Source organism: Anthonomus grandis, chromosome 2, assembly GCF_022605725.1.
Source record: "Anthonomus grandis grandis chromosome 2, icAntGran1.3, whole genome shotgun sequence".
In the NCBI taxonomy this organism is placed as follows: domain Eukaryota; kingdom Metazoa; phylum Arthropoda; class Insecta; order Coleoptera; family Curculionidae; genus Anthonomus; species Anthonomus grandis.
Window position 1 is genome coordinate 2,044,495 of NC_065547.1, and position 19,881 is coordinate 2,064,375.

Sequence of the window (19,881 nt, forward strand, 5' to 3'; positions counted from 1 at the left end):
CTAAAATTGAGGAAGCATTCCAGTCTATTCTGTGGTTATTGTCGAATGCATGTTGTGTAATTTTTGATTTTTGAAAATCATTGTTTTTTATGTAAGATTTATGTTCATTAATTCTTTTTGGTAACGGTCTAAAGGTTTCACCTATGTAAAATTTACCACAAATACAAGGAATTTTATAGATTACATTTTTATTAAATTCATTTTCATTGAAAGGTTTAGTTTTTGTTAATAAGTATCGTAATGTGTTTTGTGATTTAAAAATAGTTCTTATAAATTAAGAAAAGCCCCTCAGTATGGCACTCTTATCAGTTCATTTTTTGTCACTAATTGAATGGTTGATATTTTTGGTACCTTCACGCTTTCCCAAAAAATACAAAATTGATCATTTCCCTGCCAACTTAATAATAAAACCATATTTCTCAAATTCTCATTATCAGTTTTCCCAATATCCAGTATATTTATATCTATCTACATAATATGACGTTTTAGAGCAAAAATCTTTGACTGACACTTTGGAACACAAAATGCCAACTTTCAATACACTTATGCAGGAAAGAATCGAAATTTTACCACAAATCCCACCACGCCACGGTATAAGAGTGAAAACTTTGGAAAAACATGAAGTTGAAGGCCTTGACTAGTGGGTATTCCTGATACTGCCGCTGCACTGGACACGATAATAATAATATATTGGTTTAAAAGAATAAAATAAAATGTCATGAAATTAGGTATAATGGTTTTTCATTACTATCACGCCAAGTGCAATCATTATAACACCCATGTAAATACATACATGGGAAATGTTAAAAAGTAATTTTTAAACTTGTAAAAAGATTTATTGCAGGAAAAGACTTAATTATTTTAACCAGTCATGTGGCCCAAGTGCATCCTTACAATTATCATTTTTATTGCTAGTGTGGTAAGTAAATAGCGTTACTTTTCATAATTGAATTTGGAAAACGAATTATAGGTTATCGCTCAATCAAATTTCTTAAAAATGCTAAGCCCACCAAAGAAACTTGAATCAAACAATGAACCTGTAAATTGTTATGGGGGAGGATATGGGAGAAGAAGCCCTATCTACGTGATTTATGGTGACATACATTTAAAATAGTTATGTAAGAAAAAATTAATAAAAAAATATAATTATATTAGTTACAGCACCAACCACAGTATCAAGCACTACAGTTCAAGCCGGTAAATGATATTTGTTTTAGATTAAAAATGGATTAAATAAACCCCTATTAAGTGTTTAATGTTTTCTTTGTCACCACCTTTAGTCTAATGGTTTTTTGGCGATTAATTTTCTATGCGGAAAATGTCACTTAAATAGCTTTCGAGATATAAACAGTTCAAAATCGCGTCTCTTGAAAACTCATCAAATTGCTCGGATTTGTACGTAAAATGCAATAATTAATAATATATAAGGTATATTTAATTGAAAATCATTAAACTGTTATATACTTCCGTCCTGGAAAAAAATTAAAAGCAATCATTTATCATTACACTTCAAAAAAAAATATTTATAAGCACATTAACACTTTAAATTTAGAAATCAGGAAATAATTAATATGTGGTACAATAAGTTCAGGAAACCCTTTGTGTGAAACTATTTTATAATAATAATAAAAATTAACGTGCATTTTATATAAATTCTATGCAGTTCGCACTCAATGTTAGTAGAAGTTTGAAATCCTTGCATTTCAAAGTCTACTATCGTCCTAGAGCATTTTCAAAATGAGGTATTTTATCGTTTTTAGTGTCCTGATATTCGCCATTGTTTGGGTAAGAAAATATCTTTTATTTTATTTATTTTTTTTATTTATTTATTTTATTTTAATGTAGGTTTCGACCTATGGGGCACCCCAAAGTTCAGGAGGTTCCGGCCAGGGCCAACTCGGGGGACAGGGAAGTTTTGGATTTGGTCTAAGCGGTAGTGGTGAGCTTGTTATTCTTTTTTTTTTGATAAATTTATATTTTGAATTTTTTCTATCTAATATAAAAAAACTTAAATAAAAAACGTAGGTTTTCTATTAGTTAAGGCGTTCTCATATATACAGGGTGTTTCTTAACCTATACGCATAAACTTGGGAAATTATTGCTGACGGCAAATAATGACTAATAGTGAAAAAAAATTTAGTAAAATAGTTTTAGTTACGGAGATAAACGACTTATTAATTAAAATTAAAAAAAAAAACGTATATTCTCCAAAATAAATGTTTATTTAACTATTATAGTAACTGTTCGAAGTTATTTCCATGACTTTCAATACATAATTGAGCACGCCTAATCCAAGAGTTGCAGACAGCAGCTAATCCAGATTGTAGTCGAATTTCCTCGGTGGCAGCAAATATCTGATTTCTTAATTCTTGTTTATTGTCAACTTCGGTTACATACACCAGAGATTTTAGGTGGCCCCAAAAATAAAAGTCAAGCGGATTAAGGTCGGGTGATCGAGGAGGCCATCCAATTGGACCACCTCGGTCTATCCATCGTTCGGGGCACATTCGATCCAAATGCCGTCGCACTGGTCGCCCAAAATGTGGTGAAGCACCATCGTGAAGAAACCACAAATTGTGCCTAATGTGAAGAGGGACTTCTTCAAGGAGTACCGGCAAATTTTGTCGCAAGAATTGTAAATAAAGAGCACCAGTTAGACGATTATCCAAAATGAAAGGGCCAATAAGTATTCCGTTTACAATTCCAGCCCATACATTTACTGAAAATCGTTGTTGAAAGTTTGTTCGCCGAATGGCATGCAGATTTTCAACTGCCCAAAAATGCGTGTTCCGTGAATTGTGAATACCATTGCGTGTGAAAATTGCTTCATCCGTAGCTAAAATGTTCCTGGTAAAGTTTGGGTTTAACTGCTGCTGATGTAACAACCACTCGCAAAAGTTTACTTGAGGCGCATGATCCCTTGGAAGTAAAGCTTGTACCCTTTGGACGTGAAATGGATACAGTAATTCATGCCTTAAAATTCGCCAAACTGTGACTGGTAATAATCCAAATTGCGTTGCAATTGTTCTAGTGCTTATGTAAGGATGCTCTTCGATGATATCTAAAATCAAATTCTCCAGATTTAAAATGCGCCTTGGTCTAATGGCTCCACCATGTTGACCTGGCCTCGGCCGCAAATTTCCAGTTTCTCTACCCCGCTGAACCACACGCAAAAAAGCTTCACGCGACGGATGATACCTATGAGGAAACCTTTGTACATAAAGAATAACTGCAGCCACACTGTTTTGTCTTGATTCCCCGTATGCCAGTAACATGTCCAGTAGTTCCTCATTTGAAAAAAAAGCGGCATAATTTTAATAAAAAACGAAATACGACCACAACTGATAGCAAAGTAGGTACTACTAAACATAATAAACATCATCCGGACTTGTTTACTTCTTAATTTGAAAATAGAATTCCACTTGATAAAGTTCTTACATTTTTGTTAAAAAAAATAGAATTATCTCAGGAACTAAAAATACTTTACTTAAATTTTTTTTCACTATTAGTCATCATCACCCTGTATACAGGGTGTGTCAAATTCGACCCTCAAAATGGATATTTGGGAATCTATAAGAGATACGAAGATGATTACATTGGCGCAAAGTTAAGAGAATTTTTAAAAATAACAATATGCAATTCAAAAAATATTAAAAAATCCAAAGACGTGGAAAATGATTCCATAGTCTTGGAATAAAACGAAATTTTATTCCAAATGCTTCTAATATTATAAAAATACCAAAAAAATCTGGAAAATTTAAAAAATTTCGAAATTAATCCTATAAATTCTGACATTAATCCTAAAACATTTAAATTTAAAGAAAAATTATTTGAAACACTTGAAAGACATGATAATAGACCCAAAGTCCTGGAATAAAACAAGATTTAATCCGAATGCCTGGAATATCATTAAAATATAAAAAAAAAATTAAAAATTACTAAAACGTCCAAAAATGCTGGAATTAAAAATTGAAAACAAAAAATTATTTTAAAATGTTGAAAGATAAATTATCTAAAATACTTGCTAGACGTGGAAAATGACCCTAAGGTCTAGAAATAAAACTATATTTTAGTCCAAATGCCTGGAATATTGTAAAGATATTCGAAAAATCTGGAAAATTAAATAAAAATTTAAATGTCAAAATTTCTGGAAATGAAAATTGGAAACAAAAACTGATATTAAAACATTAAAATGATTTGGAATAAATCCTAAAATCCAGGAATAAAACAAGATTTGATTGCAAATTTCTGGAATATTATAAGAATGCTCGGAAAATCTGCAGAATTTTAAAATTTATTTCAAAAATTTTGACTTTAAATACTGAAAAGAAAAACTTATTTTAAAACGTTAAAATTGAAAGATAAATTATCTAAAATACTTGGAAGACGTGGAAAATGACCCTAAGGTCTAGAAATAAAATTATAATTTATTCCAAATGCCTGGAATATTGTAACGATGGACGAAAAATGTGAAAAATTAAAAAAAAAATTTAATGTCAAAATTTCTGGAATTAAAAATTGGGAACAAAAACTTATTTTAAAACATTAAAACAAAAATAAAAATGATTTGGAATACTTGAACGACATGGAAAATGACCCTAAAATCCAAGAATAAAACAAGATTTGATTCCAAATTTCTGGAATAATATAAGAACACTTGAAAAATCTGGAAAATTTTAAAATTTATTTCAAAAATTAAAAAGTTCTGACTTCAAATACTGAAAAGAAAAACTTAACTTAAAACATTAAAATTGAAAGATAAATTATCTAAAATACTTGGAAGACATGGAAAATGACCCTAACGTCTAGAAATTAAATTATAATTTATTCCAAATGCTTGAAATATTGTAAAGATGTTCGAAAAATTTGGAAAATTAAAAAATTAATTTTTAAATGTCAAAATTTCTGGAATTAAAAATTGGGAACAAAAACTTATTTTAAAACATTAAAATAAAAATAAAAATGATTTGGAATACTTGAACGACATGGAAAATGACCCTAAAATCCAAGAATAAAACAAGATTTGATTCCAAATTCCTGGAATATTATAAGAATGCTCGGAAAATCTGGAGAAATTTTAAATTTTTTCCAAAAATTAAAAAATTCCTAAAACATTAAAATCGAAAGATAAATTATCTAAAATACTTGGAAGACGTGGAAAATGACCCTAATGTCTGGAATATTGTAATGTCTGGAATATTGTAAGGATGTTCGAAAAATCTGGAAAATTAAAAAAAAAATTGATAATTTTACTCTATTTGACATTAAATTTGCAGAAAAAAAATGTAGATGAAAAAAAAGTTTGGTTCCTTTAGGGATCGAACCTGGGCTATGCGCTCCTCATTTCATTACAATTCAGTAGTTGTAGGGCAAGTACTTACTGCTAAAATGTCGTAATCTTCCAGAGCGGATGACCCGTGTTCAAACCCTCAAGAAACCACCACTTTTTTTTTTGTTTTTTATTTTAAAGTTATACGCATTTCAGTACAAAATAATATTGAAACTAATAAATTATTATTATTCGAGAAAATTACTAATGTTCCAGCTTCTGGATCGGCCAGCGCCTCAGGCTTCGGAGGTGCAGGCTCGTCAAAATCAAACTCCGACTCTAGCGGCGGCAGTAGCTTAGTCAAGAGAGACTTGGCGAACCACGCCCCTATTGCCCACCACCTCCACACCGCCTCCTGTTTCGGAGGTCGAGGAGGCGGTGGCGGCGGCGGACCTCCCCCACCACCACGTAAGTCAATTGTTTTGTTTTTGATATTTATTTGTTTTTTCTTTTTAATTTTTAGCAACCAACAGCACCTCTTCATCCGGCTAAATGGATTCTTGGATCAACTAGGGAATTATTGTTCTTATGTATTAATAAAATAATATGATTGAAATTTGAATGCTGAACAATGTTTATTTATTTATCATATTTATTCCTAAGTAGAATAACGGGTTTCTACGTTGGTGGTCACTTTCTCGCCATTCGGTAGATATTGCACTGATGTTTGCCTCTCGACGTCCTAAAAACAATTAATTTAATAGCATCTAACTTATCAGTTGCTGAACAGGGTTGTCAAGTGTATCAATGAAATTTAGTGTGGCAACTTTGATACAGTGCACTTTAAATGACTGCAATTTGGTAACGCTGTAAACCTGGAAAACTAATGCATCCAACAGAACTAGAGTAGAATAGGGAGATTAAATCGGAAATGACTCAAAATCCAACTTGTTTCAAACTACAGAGGTATGCTTCAACAGATAACCCTTCGAGATCCAACAGATTATTAAGCAGATGCAAAAGTATATGAAGTTACAGAAATCATACCAACCTACTGAATATAATATAAAAAGAATAACATCAATTAACAATCATTGTAACAAAAACACATCAATTAAGAAGACTAACAAATATAATAGCAATCAAGGGTCAAATTGCAGAAACTGCGGTAATGGCTGACATGGCAGAGGAAAACAAAAAAAGTTTGGTAATCAAAACAATATGTAATGCACAGAAAGGAAAACAGTTTGGTTCAACTTATTTACTAACCTCATTCAAAATCATGTTGATCACGAGTAATTTTGCTGAACAACATTATCCAAAACTAATAGAAGTCATACGAAAACTGACCAATTACATAGCCAATAGCCAACAGCAACCTTCACCAATTCTTATAGTTCCAAAACATAACAATCCAAAGGAATTAAGAATCTGTGTTGACATGAGAAATACAAATAAGGCCATCATATCAGAGGGTCATGTAACTTCAATAATAGAAGAATTTATAACGTAACTGAATAGATCTACAATCTTCAGCAAGACTGATTTTAAGGAAGGTTACCACCAACCAACTGGTGTTATCAGAGGAGTGAAGGTACATATATAAAGGATTTTGTTTTGGAATTAACTCAGCTGCTGAAATATTTCAGAACACAATCAGCAAAATATACAAGGAGTCATTAAAATCAGTGATTTTCACCAAAAATAAAAAAGAGAAAGGCAGCACAGTACAAAGTAACAACTTGACTATAAATAAATCCAAATGTATTTATCGTGTACCAAAAATTAAATTCCTTGGTTGATTCATCTTTTCCAGCGGCCTAAGAATGCAGGAGAGGTGAGATCAATTTTTAGAATGATTGGATATGTAGGGAAATGCATTTCTAAACTCTTTAAAGTTACATATACAAATTTGTGATTTTCTAGTACAACTATTCAACCCAAAGTTCAAAGAAGTTGCAGTCATTTCAAAAAGGAAACACTAGCCTGGACTTGGTCTATACAGCATTTTCACCACCGTATATATGGATCAAAATTATTTATTTTACACAACTGCATTAGGTAAAGTTTAAGAAATCTGCAAAACAGCTCTAATTGCAAGGGTTCTTGCCTTCTACTTAAAATCCAGTCATATAACTTCAAGAGATAACATTGTATCAATTTGTGTACCAAAAACTCCCTACCAAGAGCTATAACACTTCAACAATCTCAAGAAGGGCATCAGGAAAGACCAAACACAAATAAGGTACTGTTGGGTAATAAGGCCGGGTTAAGAAAAATATTTTTGTTATAACCAAATAAAAAATATTTTTATTACAAAGTAAGATACAAAAGATAAATCAACATGTATTCTTTTAAAAAACATAACTAAAAAATGAAAACAAGAATTTTTAAACATTCATAATGAAAAAAAATAAAAACAACTATTTTGGCCTTATTACCAGCATAGGCAGGTAATATGGCCACGGAGTAAAATTTGTAGCAGGTAATAAGGCCGATTTTTAAAATTTCCTCAGGGCATGCATTCAGGGCAAATAAATGCTTCTTTATCTTCAACTGTTAGTCCAACACATTCTTCGTGAACCCAAGTACCACAAGATGAACATGCTCTCATATCGGCTACAAAGTCAAGCAGGCAAACAGAACACATCCATACAGCTGAAAGGCTCGTAGTTGGCGTATTGGCGGACTTCCTCTTCACAACAGAACCCTTTTTTGAGATATTGGTAACCTTTTTACCAGAACTACGATCCTTAAATATGTGCCTTTTGACCTCTTGAGCACGATAATTCAAAGCCTTTCTTCGATTGGAGGTTTTTATTGGTGCCATATCAGGTGTAACTAAAACTTCAGAGAAAGAGTTTTGATGTGAAGTTTCTCCGTTTTCAGCTAAATCTTCTGACTGAGTTGATTGAGATTGAGACTGATCTGCAGGGCTGGTACTGGAATGTACTGTTGAATTATCCTTAGTTGTCTTAAATAATATTGCTAATGGAATATCATCTTCCGAATCCCAAAGTTCTTCCCTTACTATGGCACTTTCCTCACTATTTTCAGCTGCAATATTTTGACCACGATGAGTTGGAAGACTTGGGGCGAATGCATGTTCAGGAATGGCGTTTCTACTGAACGGGTAGATACCAGTTGATCTAAAACCATTGCAGATGTTATTAATAGTCATGCGCTTTCCCCAGACTGGCGTGAATACATCAGAAAATCTCTCTTTACTCAACCTTCTATCAGGATGTTGACTCCAATATTCAAGAAGCTGTTGATCCCAGTGGGATTCAAAAGACCGGAAAACGGATTTGTCCATTGGCTGGAGCTCGTGAGTCGTATTACTGGGTAGGCATAAAAGCTCAATTCCTAAAGTTTCTGCCTTTTCAGCAATGGACTCATCTAGGTGACTTGACGCTCCATCAAAAATTAAAATTGTTGGAGGGGAAGACATAAATTGTGAGAAGTGCTCCAGCCATTTGATAAATATCTCAGTCGTCATGCTGCCCTTTGCGGTCATGTGTACAGCTGAGCCTGCTGGTAAACCATCAGAATAGCAAGGTTTTCCACGTTGCCCTTTGAATAAAATCATAGGTGGTATGACATGGCCTAGGGCATTTGCACAAGCGACTACTGTGACGTTTTCCGCATGTTCAGGCGCCACTAAGTGCACTCTTTTGGCACCTTTTTGGGCTAGTCCTAGCTGCTGGTGATGAAGGGTTAATCTGCAACCCTTCTCATCCATGTTGTAAATTTTTTCGGGGCTATGTTTTAATCCGGTTCTACACAGCAGAGCATCCAATTTATCAAAATAATCATTTACAATAAAATGATTCAATTTCTGAGCTCGGGCAGGATTTAATTGCTGTGCTTTGCGTTGAGCTATTTGTGGATGACGTCTTAGAAAGGCACGGTACCATTCTTTACCCGCCAATTTTTTTTCCCGGTTAAATTTATGTTTAACGCTCATTTTCTCACAATAATTGAAAACACTTCGGCGTAAAACTTTCGAAGTTAACGGAAAGCCTCTGCTAGAAAATCTCAATATTTTCCTTTCTAAGTCCGTTTCCTGTTCCATATTTAATACTGGTTTTGCTCCCAATGACCTGTTTGAGGAACCGGATTTAAGGTGATTCCTCAAGGTACGACGCGGAATCCCAGATTGCTGTTCCACCCATTCTTGAGACCGACCACTCCTTAATAGCTGAAGGGCCTCTTCCATCATTTCTTCGGTCCAATTTGCTCGTATTCCTCGATTTTTTTCCCCATAACTGAAAAATAAAAAAGTATTTTCTACTGCGTATGTAGGAGACAGATAATATGGCCGGAACATTATAGCTACAGCTATAATACTTACCTAAGCTAGAAAACTGCTCCGCGCTGTAACTGTTGCTGACACATTGGTATAAAAAACTATTTTCTAAGACTTCCGCAGGAATCCTACATGGAAAAACAACTTTTAGACCATCTTGTAATAGGCCTTATTACCTGGCTAGAAACTTAAAGGTAACCATTTCGGCAGGCAATAAGGCCGGGAGCTCATTGCATTGAGATAAGGTGGGAAATTTCTTTAAGTAAAAAATATATAAGTAATGGGATTATTTTTTTAAGACTTTTGCCAGCGTAAACAATTAAGATAAATTTACAAAAAATTACGCATTATTTTGTAGCCGGCTTTATTATCTGTAAACAAATTTAATGGTAAGGCAGGTAATAAGGCCGCGGCCTTGTTACAAGTCTGGCATCCATTTTCTTTTTGAGGTTAGATGTAACAAAAAAAGAGTAAATAAAACGAAACAACTATGTTAAGTTAATCTATATACCAACACAATTTGGAAAATATAATGCAAACAATACTCTAATCAAACTACCAAAAAATGTTACTCACCTTTTGCAGGTATTTTTTACAACACGGGCACGAAAACACTTCCAAATTTTTAAACACGTGCATGTAGGTAAATGGAGGAATGTATACTAGCTCGCAAAGCGCCAACTGTTTTGTGTTAGATCTGTCTACACCTAGATGGTGCCACTAGGACCACAGAATATTAAGGTATCCGTTGGGATAACTTTGGCTTTATTACCTGCCCGGCCTTATTACCCAACAGTACCTTATAAATGAAGCAATTTCAATAAATAAAAATCAGAAATATTTATGTCAAACTGAAACATGAACTTATTTACAGTGATGGAGTTCTACTACTAGGGACCATAGAATTGCTTAATCAACATCATTTCAGGTGTGAAACAACTGCTAAGAAAAAAAGTATATGGTTCCCAAATCTAAATGTTTTGACTGAAACATATATAAAATTGTGATATTAGGATCTGTATGGATCCTAGGAATTGAAATAAGTATGTCAGACGTGAAATATTTGAAATCAGAGGTTTATATATGAAATATTAGAAGGTATTCTAGAGCAAGTAGCCTACTTTAACGATATTTTAGTATATGGAAAAACTATTGCATAATAAACACTTAGAAATTATCCTGCAGAAAATTAAAAATAGTGGTTGAACATTTAGTTAAGATAAATCTCAGTTTAGTGTCAATAAGACTAAGACAAGGGTGTATCACCAGATGAAAGCAAGACTTTAGCAATCAGGGTTATGAATCCTCTCAAATGCAAGGAGGACCTTCAGCGTTTTCTCGGAATGATAACCTACCTATCGAAATTTATGCCAATTTTGTTAAGCGAAACAAATACTTTAAGGCACAACTCAGTAAAATAAATGAATGGCAGTAGTCACGAATTAAACAAATTTGTTTTAATCATCTTAAAGAAGTAGTATCGGAAGCTAGTAGATCAGTAGATGCAGGTCCATATGGTCTTGGTGCCTTTATTAGTCAGAACAATCAAACCTATTGAGTTTGCCAGTGTCTCCTTAACTCCTACTCAACAAACGTATAACCACATAGAAAAGGAACTGTTAGCAGTCATTTTTGGATGTGAGCGTTTTAACTTTTACTTATATGGGCAAAAGAGTTTGATCATTAAAACGAACCATAGACATTGGCCTACTTAAAAAACCTCTATATGAAAAGAATACAAAGGCTTGTATTAAAACTATTAAAATTCCGTTTTACTCTTGAATTTGTACCTGGTAAACAAATGCAAGTTGTAGATACTCTTAGTCATAATCCTACAAGAGAAACTGTTGTGACAAATTACCTACACACAAATCTCCATGTTTTTTCCATTACTGCTATTGGGGAAGATAACAAAAAAAGACTTGTAGAAGGTATAAAGTTAGATGAAACTCTTCAAAAAATTACGTGCTTTGTACTAAATGACTGGCCTAAACATAAAAGCTCAGCACACAATAGTGTTCAAAAATTCTGGGGTATTAGGAATTAGATCTTTCTTCATAATGAAGTTCTTTTAACACAAGTTAGTCTTAAACGATAACACAATACCAAAGCAATATTTACCTGCTCCTTGTGATGTTTTAATGGAAAGAATACTTAGATCAACATTGCCTGTACATGAAAATATGTTAAAGCCAAAAATTTCCCTAGATGGTGTGAAGGAAAAGATAAAGTGAAGTCAAAATCAACAAAAGATATTTACCATGCTTTAGGTTCTACAAAAATGTCTGTTCTACAACCAAATAAGCCCGTTTCGGTCTATGATAAATTACGTCAGTGGAAGTCAGGAATAGTCAGCAACATCCCCGGGGAGGTCCGGGGTAGAATAACCCTCCGGTACGCTCTGCCTGTCGTAAAAGGCGACTAAAAGAGCAACCCCTTTGGTGGTAGATGTTGTCCACTTGCATCGCCCGGTTCAATACCACCACATAGGCGGCGTGAAGTGGTTCCATGGAACTCACGTTTCGCCGCCATGTCGATGTGTCCGGTTTCTAAAAGGGGAAATGGAGAAGAAAAATAAATGCATGATGGCGCCCTTACAACCAAAACTTTCCGGAGGTAAACTCGCCTTCTATTAAGATCTCCGGGCGGAGGCTGGTCGGGGGGGGGGTCCATCAGGCGGATCTAAAAGCCTAAAAATCAATTTCTGCAACATCAGAGGCCTAAACACCAATATTAATGCAGTACACCAACATCTGCAATCAAGTAAGCCTCACATTCTGGCATTGGCAGCAGAAACAAAGGTGAAACCTTCAACAACAAATGTTCACCTCATTTATCCTGGATACGATCTACACACCCGATTTCGACTAAACTTTGGATTGGCAGTATTTGTCAAGAACGATTTGAGTTGCCAGCGGGAGGAAGCGCTTGAACCTGCGGACTTCGACGTCATGTGGTTTAAAATAATAGCCAGTGGTGCCACCAAATTTATCTGCTGTATCTACAGACCACCAAGCGACACCCAATATAGACGGCTCTTTTTGAACCTGGTTGATTGCATTAACCATCTGCAAATTGACTATCCAAGCGCAGAAATTATCGCCATGGGTGATTTTAACGTTCACAATATCAACTGGCTGCGCTTCTGCAACAAGAACGACGATGAAGGACGAGAAGCTGAGCTATTTGCCACCATATTCGGGCTTACGCAGTTGGTGGAGGAACCTACCAGAATCCCCGATCGAGACGGCGAGTTCGCGAGTCTCCTAGATCTGGTCTTGGCTTCAGACCCTGACTCGTACACTGTATCAGTACATGCCCCCCTAGGAACATCGGACCACAAATTGATAACAGTCTCTTGCCAGTTGAAGGTTAAAACGCAGGATCCTCCGATGCCGCGGAAGGTATGGCACTATAAATCAGCAGAGTGGAACCATCTTCGGGAATTTTATCGCTCATTACCTTGGAAAGAGGTCTGCTTTAGAACCAATAACATCTCAGAATGTGCAAACCAAATTACAGAGACGATCTTGTTAGGAATGGAAGCTTATATCCCTTTTTCTACTAAATGCGGATCAAACAACAAGCAATGGTTCAACGTGAATTGCAAAAAGGCAGTAAACACTAAAAACGCAGCATATCGCAAATGGCGTCAACATCCTTCCATCGAAAATCGAAGGAACTTTTTAGCCTCCAGAAATAGCTACAAGCGAATTATTGATGAATGCAAAGAGAGTCACAACAACAGGATCAAAAACAAACTGCTAAACTGCCCAAATGAAACAAGATCTTTCTGGTCGGTATCGAAAGCGGTTAGTCAAGGATTTGTTAAGTCGGCCTTGCCACCCCTAACAGCAGATGATGGTTCTATCGCGGTAACAGCAAGGGAAAAAGCCAACTTACTGGGTAAACTCTTCGCGTCCAATTCTACTCTGCACTCGCAAGGCAAAACACCGCCATATTTGCCAAGGGTGAATTCATCGATGGGAGAAATTTCTGCCCTCCAATTACCGCCCGATTGCACTAGTTCCAGTAATATCGAAGATTATGGAGAAAGCAGTCAACCAACAACTGTTAAGATATCTGGAATCATCTGGACTAATCAGCGATCATCAATACGGCTTCCGAAAGCTTTCCACCGGCGATCTTCTGGCTTACGTCACACACTTGTGGACGGAGGCCATGGAGAAGCACGACAAGTCCCGCTCAGTCGCTCTTGACATTTCCAAGGCATTTGACAGAGTGTGGCATGAGGGACTACTAACCAAGCTCTCCTCAATCGGCATACAAAACTCATTATTGAATTGAATCAAAAGTTTTCTTGAACAACGAACAATCCAAGTAGCCGTCGATAGATACCTCTCCGACAAATTTAACATTAACGCTGGAGTCCCTCAAGGATGCATTCTATCCCCCACCCTTTTATTGATATATATCAACGAACCACTGTCAATCCAATCTACAGCTTTGCGGACGATAGCACACTTATTTCCACATTTAAGGCCGCCAAACCAACGACAGCCGCTTCTCAGAATCTTAGGCAGCAACAAGTAGCTTCAATCAACAACGATATTAAAGCAATCTTGAAGTGGGGCGGTAACAATCTGGTCAATTTTAACGCTAAAAAACGCAGGCTGCAGTATTTATAATGAAGACTAACTTTGGTGGAAAACATTGCCAATGAAATCATCTTTACATCTTCTATGAGTCGAGGTCACCAACAGTGTGTCCTGGCATGACCACGTTGCCGAGGTCGCCAGGGCGGCCAACCAAAAAACTCGGAGTCCTTTTCAAAACGAAAAAACTGTATACACCAGAACAGCTGCTGACTCTTTATAAAGCCCAAATACGCCCTTCCCTCGAGTATTGCTCGCATGTCTGGAGCTCTGCATCCAAGCATAGTTTAAACCTGCTGGATTCTATACAGAAGAGAGCTATTCGTCTTATCGACAAACCAGAACTGTCAAAGAGTCTGAATAGTCTGGAGCACAGGAGAAAGGTGGCTGATCTCTGTTTATTCTACCGTTATTATCACGGTAAGTGCTTCTCTGATCTGGCAGGCCTGATTCCACCCAGGGCTGTTCCGGCAAGAAGGACGCGTCTAGCAGTTACGGCTCATCAACATCAAGTCCACCTGCCTACCCCAAGGACGTCGCTGTATCGGGACTCATTCATCTGGAGAACATCTTCTTTGTGGAACGGGCCTCCACTTTACATATTTCCCGACGCATACAACCTACAGCGATTCAAGATAAACGCCCACAAATAAAATAACGTCCAAATTACTATAACGTTCAGATAGCAGATGCGCAGTACCGCATGAATCGACATCAACTTAAGCCAATAAAAAATTCGTTTCCAAATAATATAATAATGCAGGATTTTGGTGTACAGACAGATAATGACAGTGGCTCACTTAATATATTCCTCAAACACAAAACGACGTTCAACAGACTGGAAAAACTGACTATACAAGTGAAGTGATTACTAGAAGTGCTAGGATAAGCAAGCCTCCTCAAAATTCTTATATGTATAAATTTAAAATTTATGCTTTCATTTTATGTAGTCTTACTTTTCTTATTTTTATAAAGAGAGGCGGTTCATATATATTAGCCGGCGATGTGTGATGTAGGAGTTATATTTAATGCGTCATAACACTAGTATGTAAAATACCGTGCTCGATATTATGTTGTAATATTTAGGATATTTTATAAGAAATGGTTCACTCTAAAGTTCTTCGTTTAACTTACTTTATGAACAGTACATGACTATTTCCCAGAGAAATTTACCCCCTGGACATTTCCCAGGTGGTAGAACACTTATTAACAAGTAGACGCTTCGCGTCTACTTTAGTCCGTGGGGACCAGTAGAAATTTTAAAAATTTTTGTCAGTACTACAAAAAAAAAATCTCCAAAATTATCCAAGGAGTGCCCTAAACACGCAGTGGGGAAGAGACCTGCCGTATCCTTATAAGGCTCTGAGTTCAAACCTTAGCCTCGGCATGGTGCTCTACCCAACTTTTTCTTTTTTTAGTACTTGGAAAACATTAACATCTATAATAAATCCAAAAATCTCATCCATTATTCTGTAAGAGACCAACATACAAAATTGACGAAACACAAAGTCACGGTCTCACAACATGTAATTAAACGGGCTACACGTGTTTCGCTCTAGTTAGAGCATCATCAGGCCTTTAGAAGCCATCCACACACTTATGCTGTAACTGATGATGCTCTAACTAGAGCGAAACACGTGTAGCCCGTTTAATTACATGTTGTGAGACCGTGACTTTGTGTTTTTCTTTGTTTTTCGTCAATCTATAGTAAATACAGAGAGAAAAGGAAAGGTCTTATTATATATTATAATCAAAAATAAATTTCATTGAAATATTACTAACTTATTTCTGGGTATCATGCTTCAGAGAACCATGATGTGTTACAATACGCTCCGCTCTTTAATTTTAGTTTAGTAGAAAATATTCTCAAAACCTACATATATCAAAATTATGTCAGGGTTCTAAAATGAATCGGTAATAAAATCGTAAACCAGATCAACATTGGAAATAATTTAAAAAATTTGCTTTGGTCCGATTGAAAAAAGTACTATACTACCAAATAGTTACATCTATTCTGTAGCAATAAAAGTTATAAAATTCTGTCTATTATTAATTTTAATATTATAAAGTGTATCGTTTAACTCTTAGCCATTATTTATAATTTAATTGTTAATTATGCCTAAAAAAACGAATTAACAACTTTGGTATTGTTTGGATGGTAAACAGCTTAATTCCTTTATGTAAAGCCACCTTAACATGTTTTTGCATAATTCTGACTCACGTTGGTTGCTATCGGGCTTAAGCCATAAAAATCGAAGAAAAAAAGAAGAAGACGAAGAGACTTTCACTTGTCATTTCAATGTCACTTTCCGGCCCACAAGCATAAACGCCACCGGCAACGGAAGTTCCCAAAATCCAAACAAATGTTGGAAGATATTTTTAAGTCTCCGCATCTTTCTTACTTTCCTATATGAAAATAAAATGTAAGTATCACAGTTACACACATACAAGTTTTTTTTTTTAATTCAGTTTCATAATTACCAATTTTTAGTGAATAATCCTGAAATTTATGAAAATACATACATTTTAAGGTTATGTCATAATGTTTTGATTGTTATATTTGATTTTGTTTTTGTTATTTTAGTGGACTACACCAACAAAGGTTATGTGTTTTGCACCAGATTGAAAGCATCACAGCGAAAAACGGACCTGTCATATCTTTAAATTTTCAAAAGAGCCCCTGGAAAAAGAAAAATGAATATCTTTGCCAAGGAATAGGTACTAAGGTATTTTTACTAAATCTTTCATTTTTTTTAATACCTAAATGAGGTAATTTATAAATTTTGTTCCTTGTAGGCAAATGGATAAAAAACCTTCAGTCCATGCATTGGTATGTAATTGTTGACAAAAATACAATGAATGGCCTCACTACTTTTCCACATGCAAAGAGGTTAACCAAGGAGAAATTAAAGAAATTGTCAAAAACCTAGGTAAGTATATACTTCCAACTTATTTTTATTTATTTCAAAGCTTGAATTTTTTCAAGGTAAATACAGAATTGCTTAGTACAAACATATCTATACCCAGTACAAGTTCGTCCACTTCTTTGAAGCATGGTACTTCAAACAGAAACACTGTCAACAATTTTGTAGAAGGTGAGCCGGTGTCAAATTCCAGTAAGGGACATGATTTCAATTTTGCACCAACAGCAGAGCTAAAATTCATTTTGCCGCAAAAAACTGGAGGATGTGAAAGAAAAAAGTGCAGAAGTTAAAATTAAGTTTTTCATATGAGCACATAAAAAATAATCATGACAAAGTTCAGTTGTATACAGGTTTGACATGTAATAAATATTTTTGTAATCTTATTAAGTTAATTAGTTTTATATATTATTTAAATAATAATTGTATACTTCACATAGAATATGCAGAAATTATATGTACATATATAAATTTTTTTATTAAGATAAGGACAACATGTATTAAAGCATAACACATAATATAAACACACACGTAATATCTTCATTAAAAATTATGATTGTATGTTATGTAGCATTAGAGCCTAAAAACATTAAGGAGAATAAAGGTCGTTATTGGCAAATGACAATATTATTTTCTCTATTTCCTACATTTTTGGTGAAGGGAATAGGCTCTGCCCTAAAAAGCCAGGTTAAACCAAGAGCAAAAAAGTTTAGGTCTCATGAGTGTAAGTAAAGTAAACCTTTCTATTAAAAAGGCCATCCAAGATAAAAAAAAATATACTAAAAATATTAATGTTAATTCTTTAGCGACATCTAGGGTGGATATGCTGAATCAACTCATCAATTAATTCACTGTCGTACTGATGAAAGTTATGGCGTATTCACCAAAGTATGCAGATAATCGCTGAATTCAAAATAATTTTATTTGCGTTTTCAAATTATGCTTAAAATTCAAAACTTCTTTTTTTACCTTAAAGACCATGCAAAACTAGAAAAGTTTATTAAGTAAATTTTCCACGATTTATACGTGCCACAAGATAAAGGGAAAAGAGGGTCCCATTTATTAGGGTATTGGGATAAGACAACTAGGTTTTTATGTCGATTTTTTTTATTTTCCATTTTTATTTTGAAAAGCAATTGTAATAAAATATAAAAAGAATTAACAGGAAAAGAATCGGTAATAAAAGAAACTATTAACGAATTGAATCGAAGCTATAGAAGCCGAGATATTAGTAAAAATGTGGGAAAAACAAAAGAAAACTGGTTTTTTCCCACGGTACAATTTTTTTTTTTTTAAATGATTATTGACAAATTTTAAAGTAAGCCCTAAACTAACAATTTCCAGTAAAAAAACTCAATAAAAAAAAAATTTTTTTTTTGGTCGAAAATCGAAAGGGGTATACCCACGAAAAATTTCGAAAAAATGATTTTTATTTTTTTCTGAATTAACTGTGAGTCTGAGAACTTTTTGTTTCAAACAAAAGTTCTCGGGAATATTACGAGGTATCCGTATGTCAAAACGAATCGGTTCTAGCTATTATAGAATCGGAGAAAATTGCAAAAAACTGTAAAACATAAATATCGAATTATCAAGAGTCCTATGGAAAAATATCAATTTTTTATTTTTCTATCCTGCACTACTTCAGAGTACCTTTAAAAAAGGTTATTACCAATTTGACTCTAAAATGAACAGAAACCCTATTTCTTTGCAATTTTCGATTTTCGAACAAAATCCGGGGTCAAAATGACCATTTTTTCAAAATATGCTCTGAATTTAAAATTTCTTTTTTCTGGTTAAAGACCATTCAAAAACTAGTAAAAAAGCTTCATGACAAATTTTTCCACGATCCATACGAGTGCCACAATATAAATAGAAAGATTAGGTCCCATAAGAATTCATGTTTGGGGATAAGAAAACCGGGTTTTTTCGTGGATTTTTTTGATTTTTCAGTTTTATTTTTGAGAGCCAATAGTAATAAAGTATTAAAAGAATTGACAGGAGAAGAATAAGAAATAAAAGAAACCATAAACGAATTGAATCGAAGCTATAGAAGCCGAGATATAAGTAAAAATGTGGGAAAAACAAAAGAAAACTTCCTTTTTCCCACCGTACAATTTTTTTTTCCTAAAATGATTAATGGCAAATTTTAAAGTAAACCGTAAACTAACAATTTCCAGTAAAAAAACTCAATAAAAAAAAAATTTTTTTTTTGGTCGAAAATCGAAAGGGGTATACCCACGAAAAATTTCGAAAAAATGATTTTTATTTTTTTCTGAATTAACTGTGAGTCTGAGAACTTTTTGTTTCAAACAAAAGTTCTCGGGAATATTACGAGATATCCGTATGTCAAAACTAATCGGTTCTAGCTATCATAGAATCGGAGAAAATTGAAAAAAACTGTAAAACATAAATATCGAATTATCAAGAGCCCTATGGCAAAATTTTAATTTTTTATTTTCCTATCCTGTACTACTTTAGAGTACCTTTAAAAAAGATTATTACCGATTTGACTCTAAAATGAACGGAAAACCTATTTCTTTGCATTTTTCGATTTTCGAACAAAATCCGGGTCAAAATGACCATTTTTTCAAAACATGCTCCGAATTCAAAATTTCTTTTTTCTGGTTAAAGACCATTCAAAAACTAGTAAAAAAGCTTTATGACAAATTTTTCCACGATTCATACGAGTGTCACAATCTAAAGAGGAAAATCAGGTCCCATAAGAAGCAATGTATTAGGATAGGAAAAAGTGGTTTGTTTCTTGTT

General features: G+C 34.3%; 2 protein-coding genes and 1 long non-coding RNA gene across 4 annotated transcripts in view; 2 read left to right on the forward strand and 1 right to left on the reverse strand.

The window, feature by feature from the left end:
* The window catches only part of LOC126748252 (uncharacterized), a 33,476-nt gene that overhangs the window by 8,985 nt on the left and 4,610 nt on the right, over positions 1 to 19,881 (reverse strand). The window lies entirely within an intron of this gene.
* Positions 1,602 to 5,891, forward strand: LOC126748246 (loricrin-like). Its single transcript, XM_050457343.1, has 4 exons — positions 1,602 to 1,785; positions 1,846 to 1,939; positions 5,546 to 5,737; positions 5,793 to 5,891. Exons 1-4 carry the CDS (start codon positions 1,738 to 1,740, stop codon positions 5,819 to 5,821), a joined length of 363 nt encoding a protein of 120 aa, XP_050313300.1. The 5' UTR covers positions 1,602 to 1,737; the 3' UTR covers positions 5,822 to 5,891.
* LOC126748275 (uncharacterized) lies at positions 15,409 to 17,671 on the forward strand. Of its 2 annotated transcripts, none has more exons than XR_007664680.1 (4): positions 15,409 to 16,617; positions 16,779 to 16,920; positions 16,991 to 17,124; positions 17,181 to 17,671. It is a non-coding gene; the product is annotated as an uncharacterized LOC126748275 (long non-coding RNA). The 2 variants fall into 2 exon arrangements; XR_007664681.1 differs by having other exon boundaries at positions 16,779 to 16,912.

What these genes read in the sequence shown, in the direction of transcription:
- LOC126748246 (XM_050457343.1), top strand. Translation starts at nt 1,738, where the DNA reads ATGAGGTATTTTATCGTTTTTAGTGTCCTGATATTCGCCATTGTTTGG. An exon ending in TGATATTCGCCATTGTTTGG is followed by an intron (nt 1,786 to 1,845) that starts GTAAGAAAATAT and finishes ATTTTAATGTAG; the next exon opens with GTTTCGACCTATGGGGCACC. An exon ending in ATTTGGTCTAAGCGGTAGTG is followed by an intron (nt 1,940 to 5,545) that starts GTGAGCTTGTTA and finishes CTAATGTTCCAG; the next exon opens with CTTCTGGATCGGCCAGCGCC.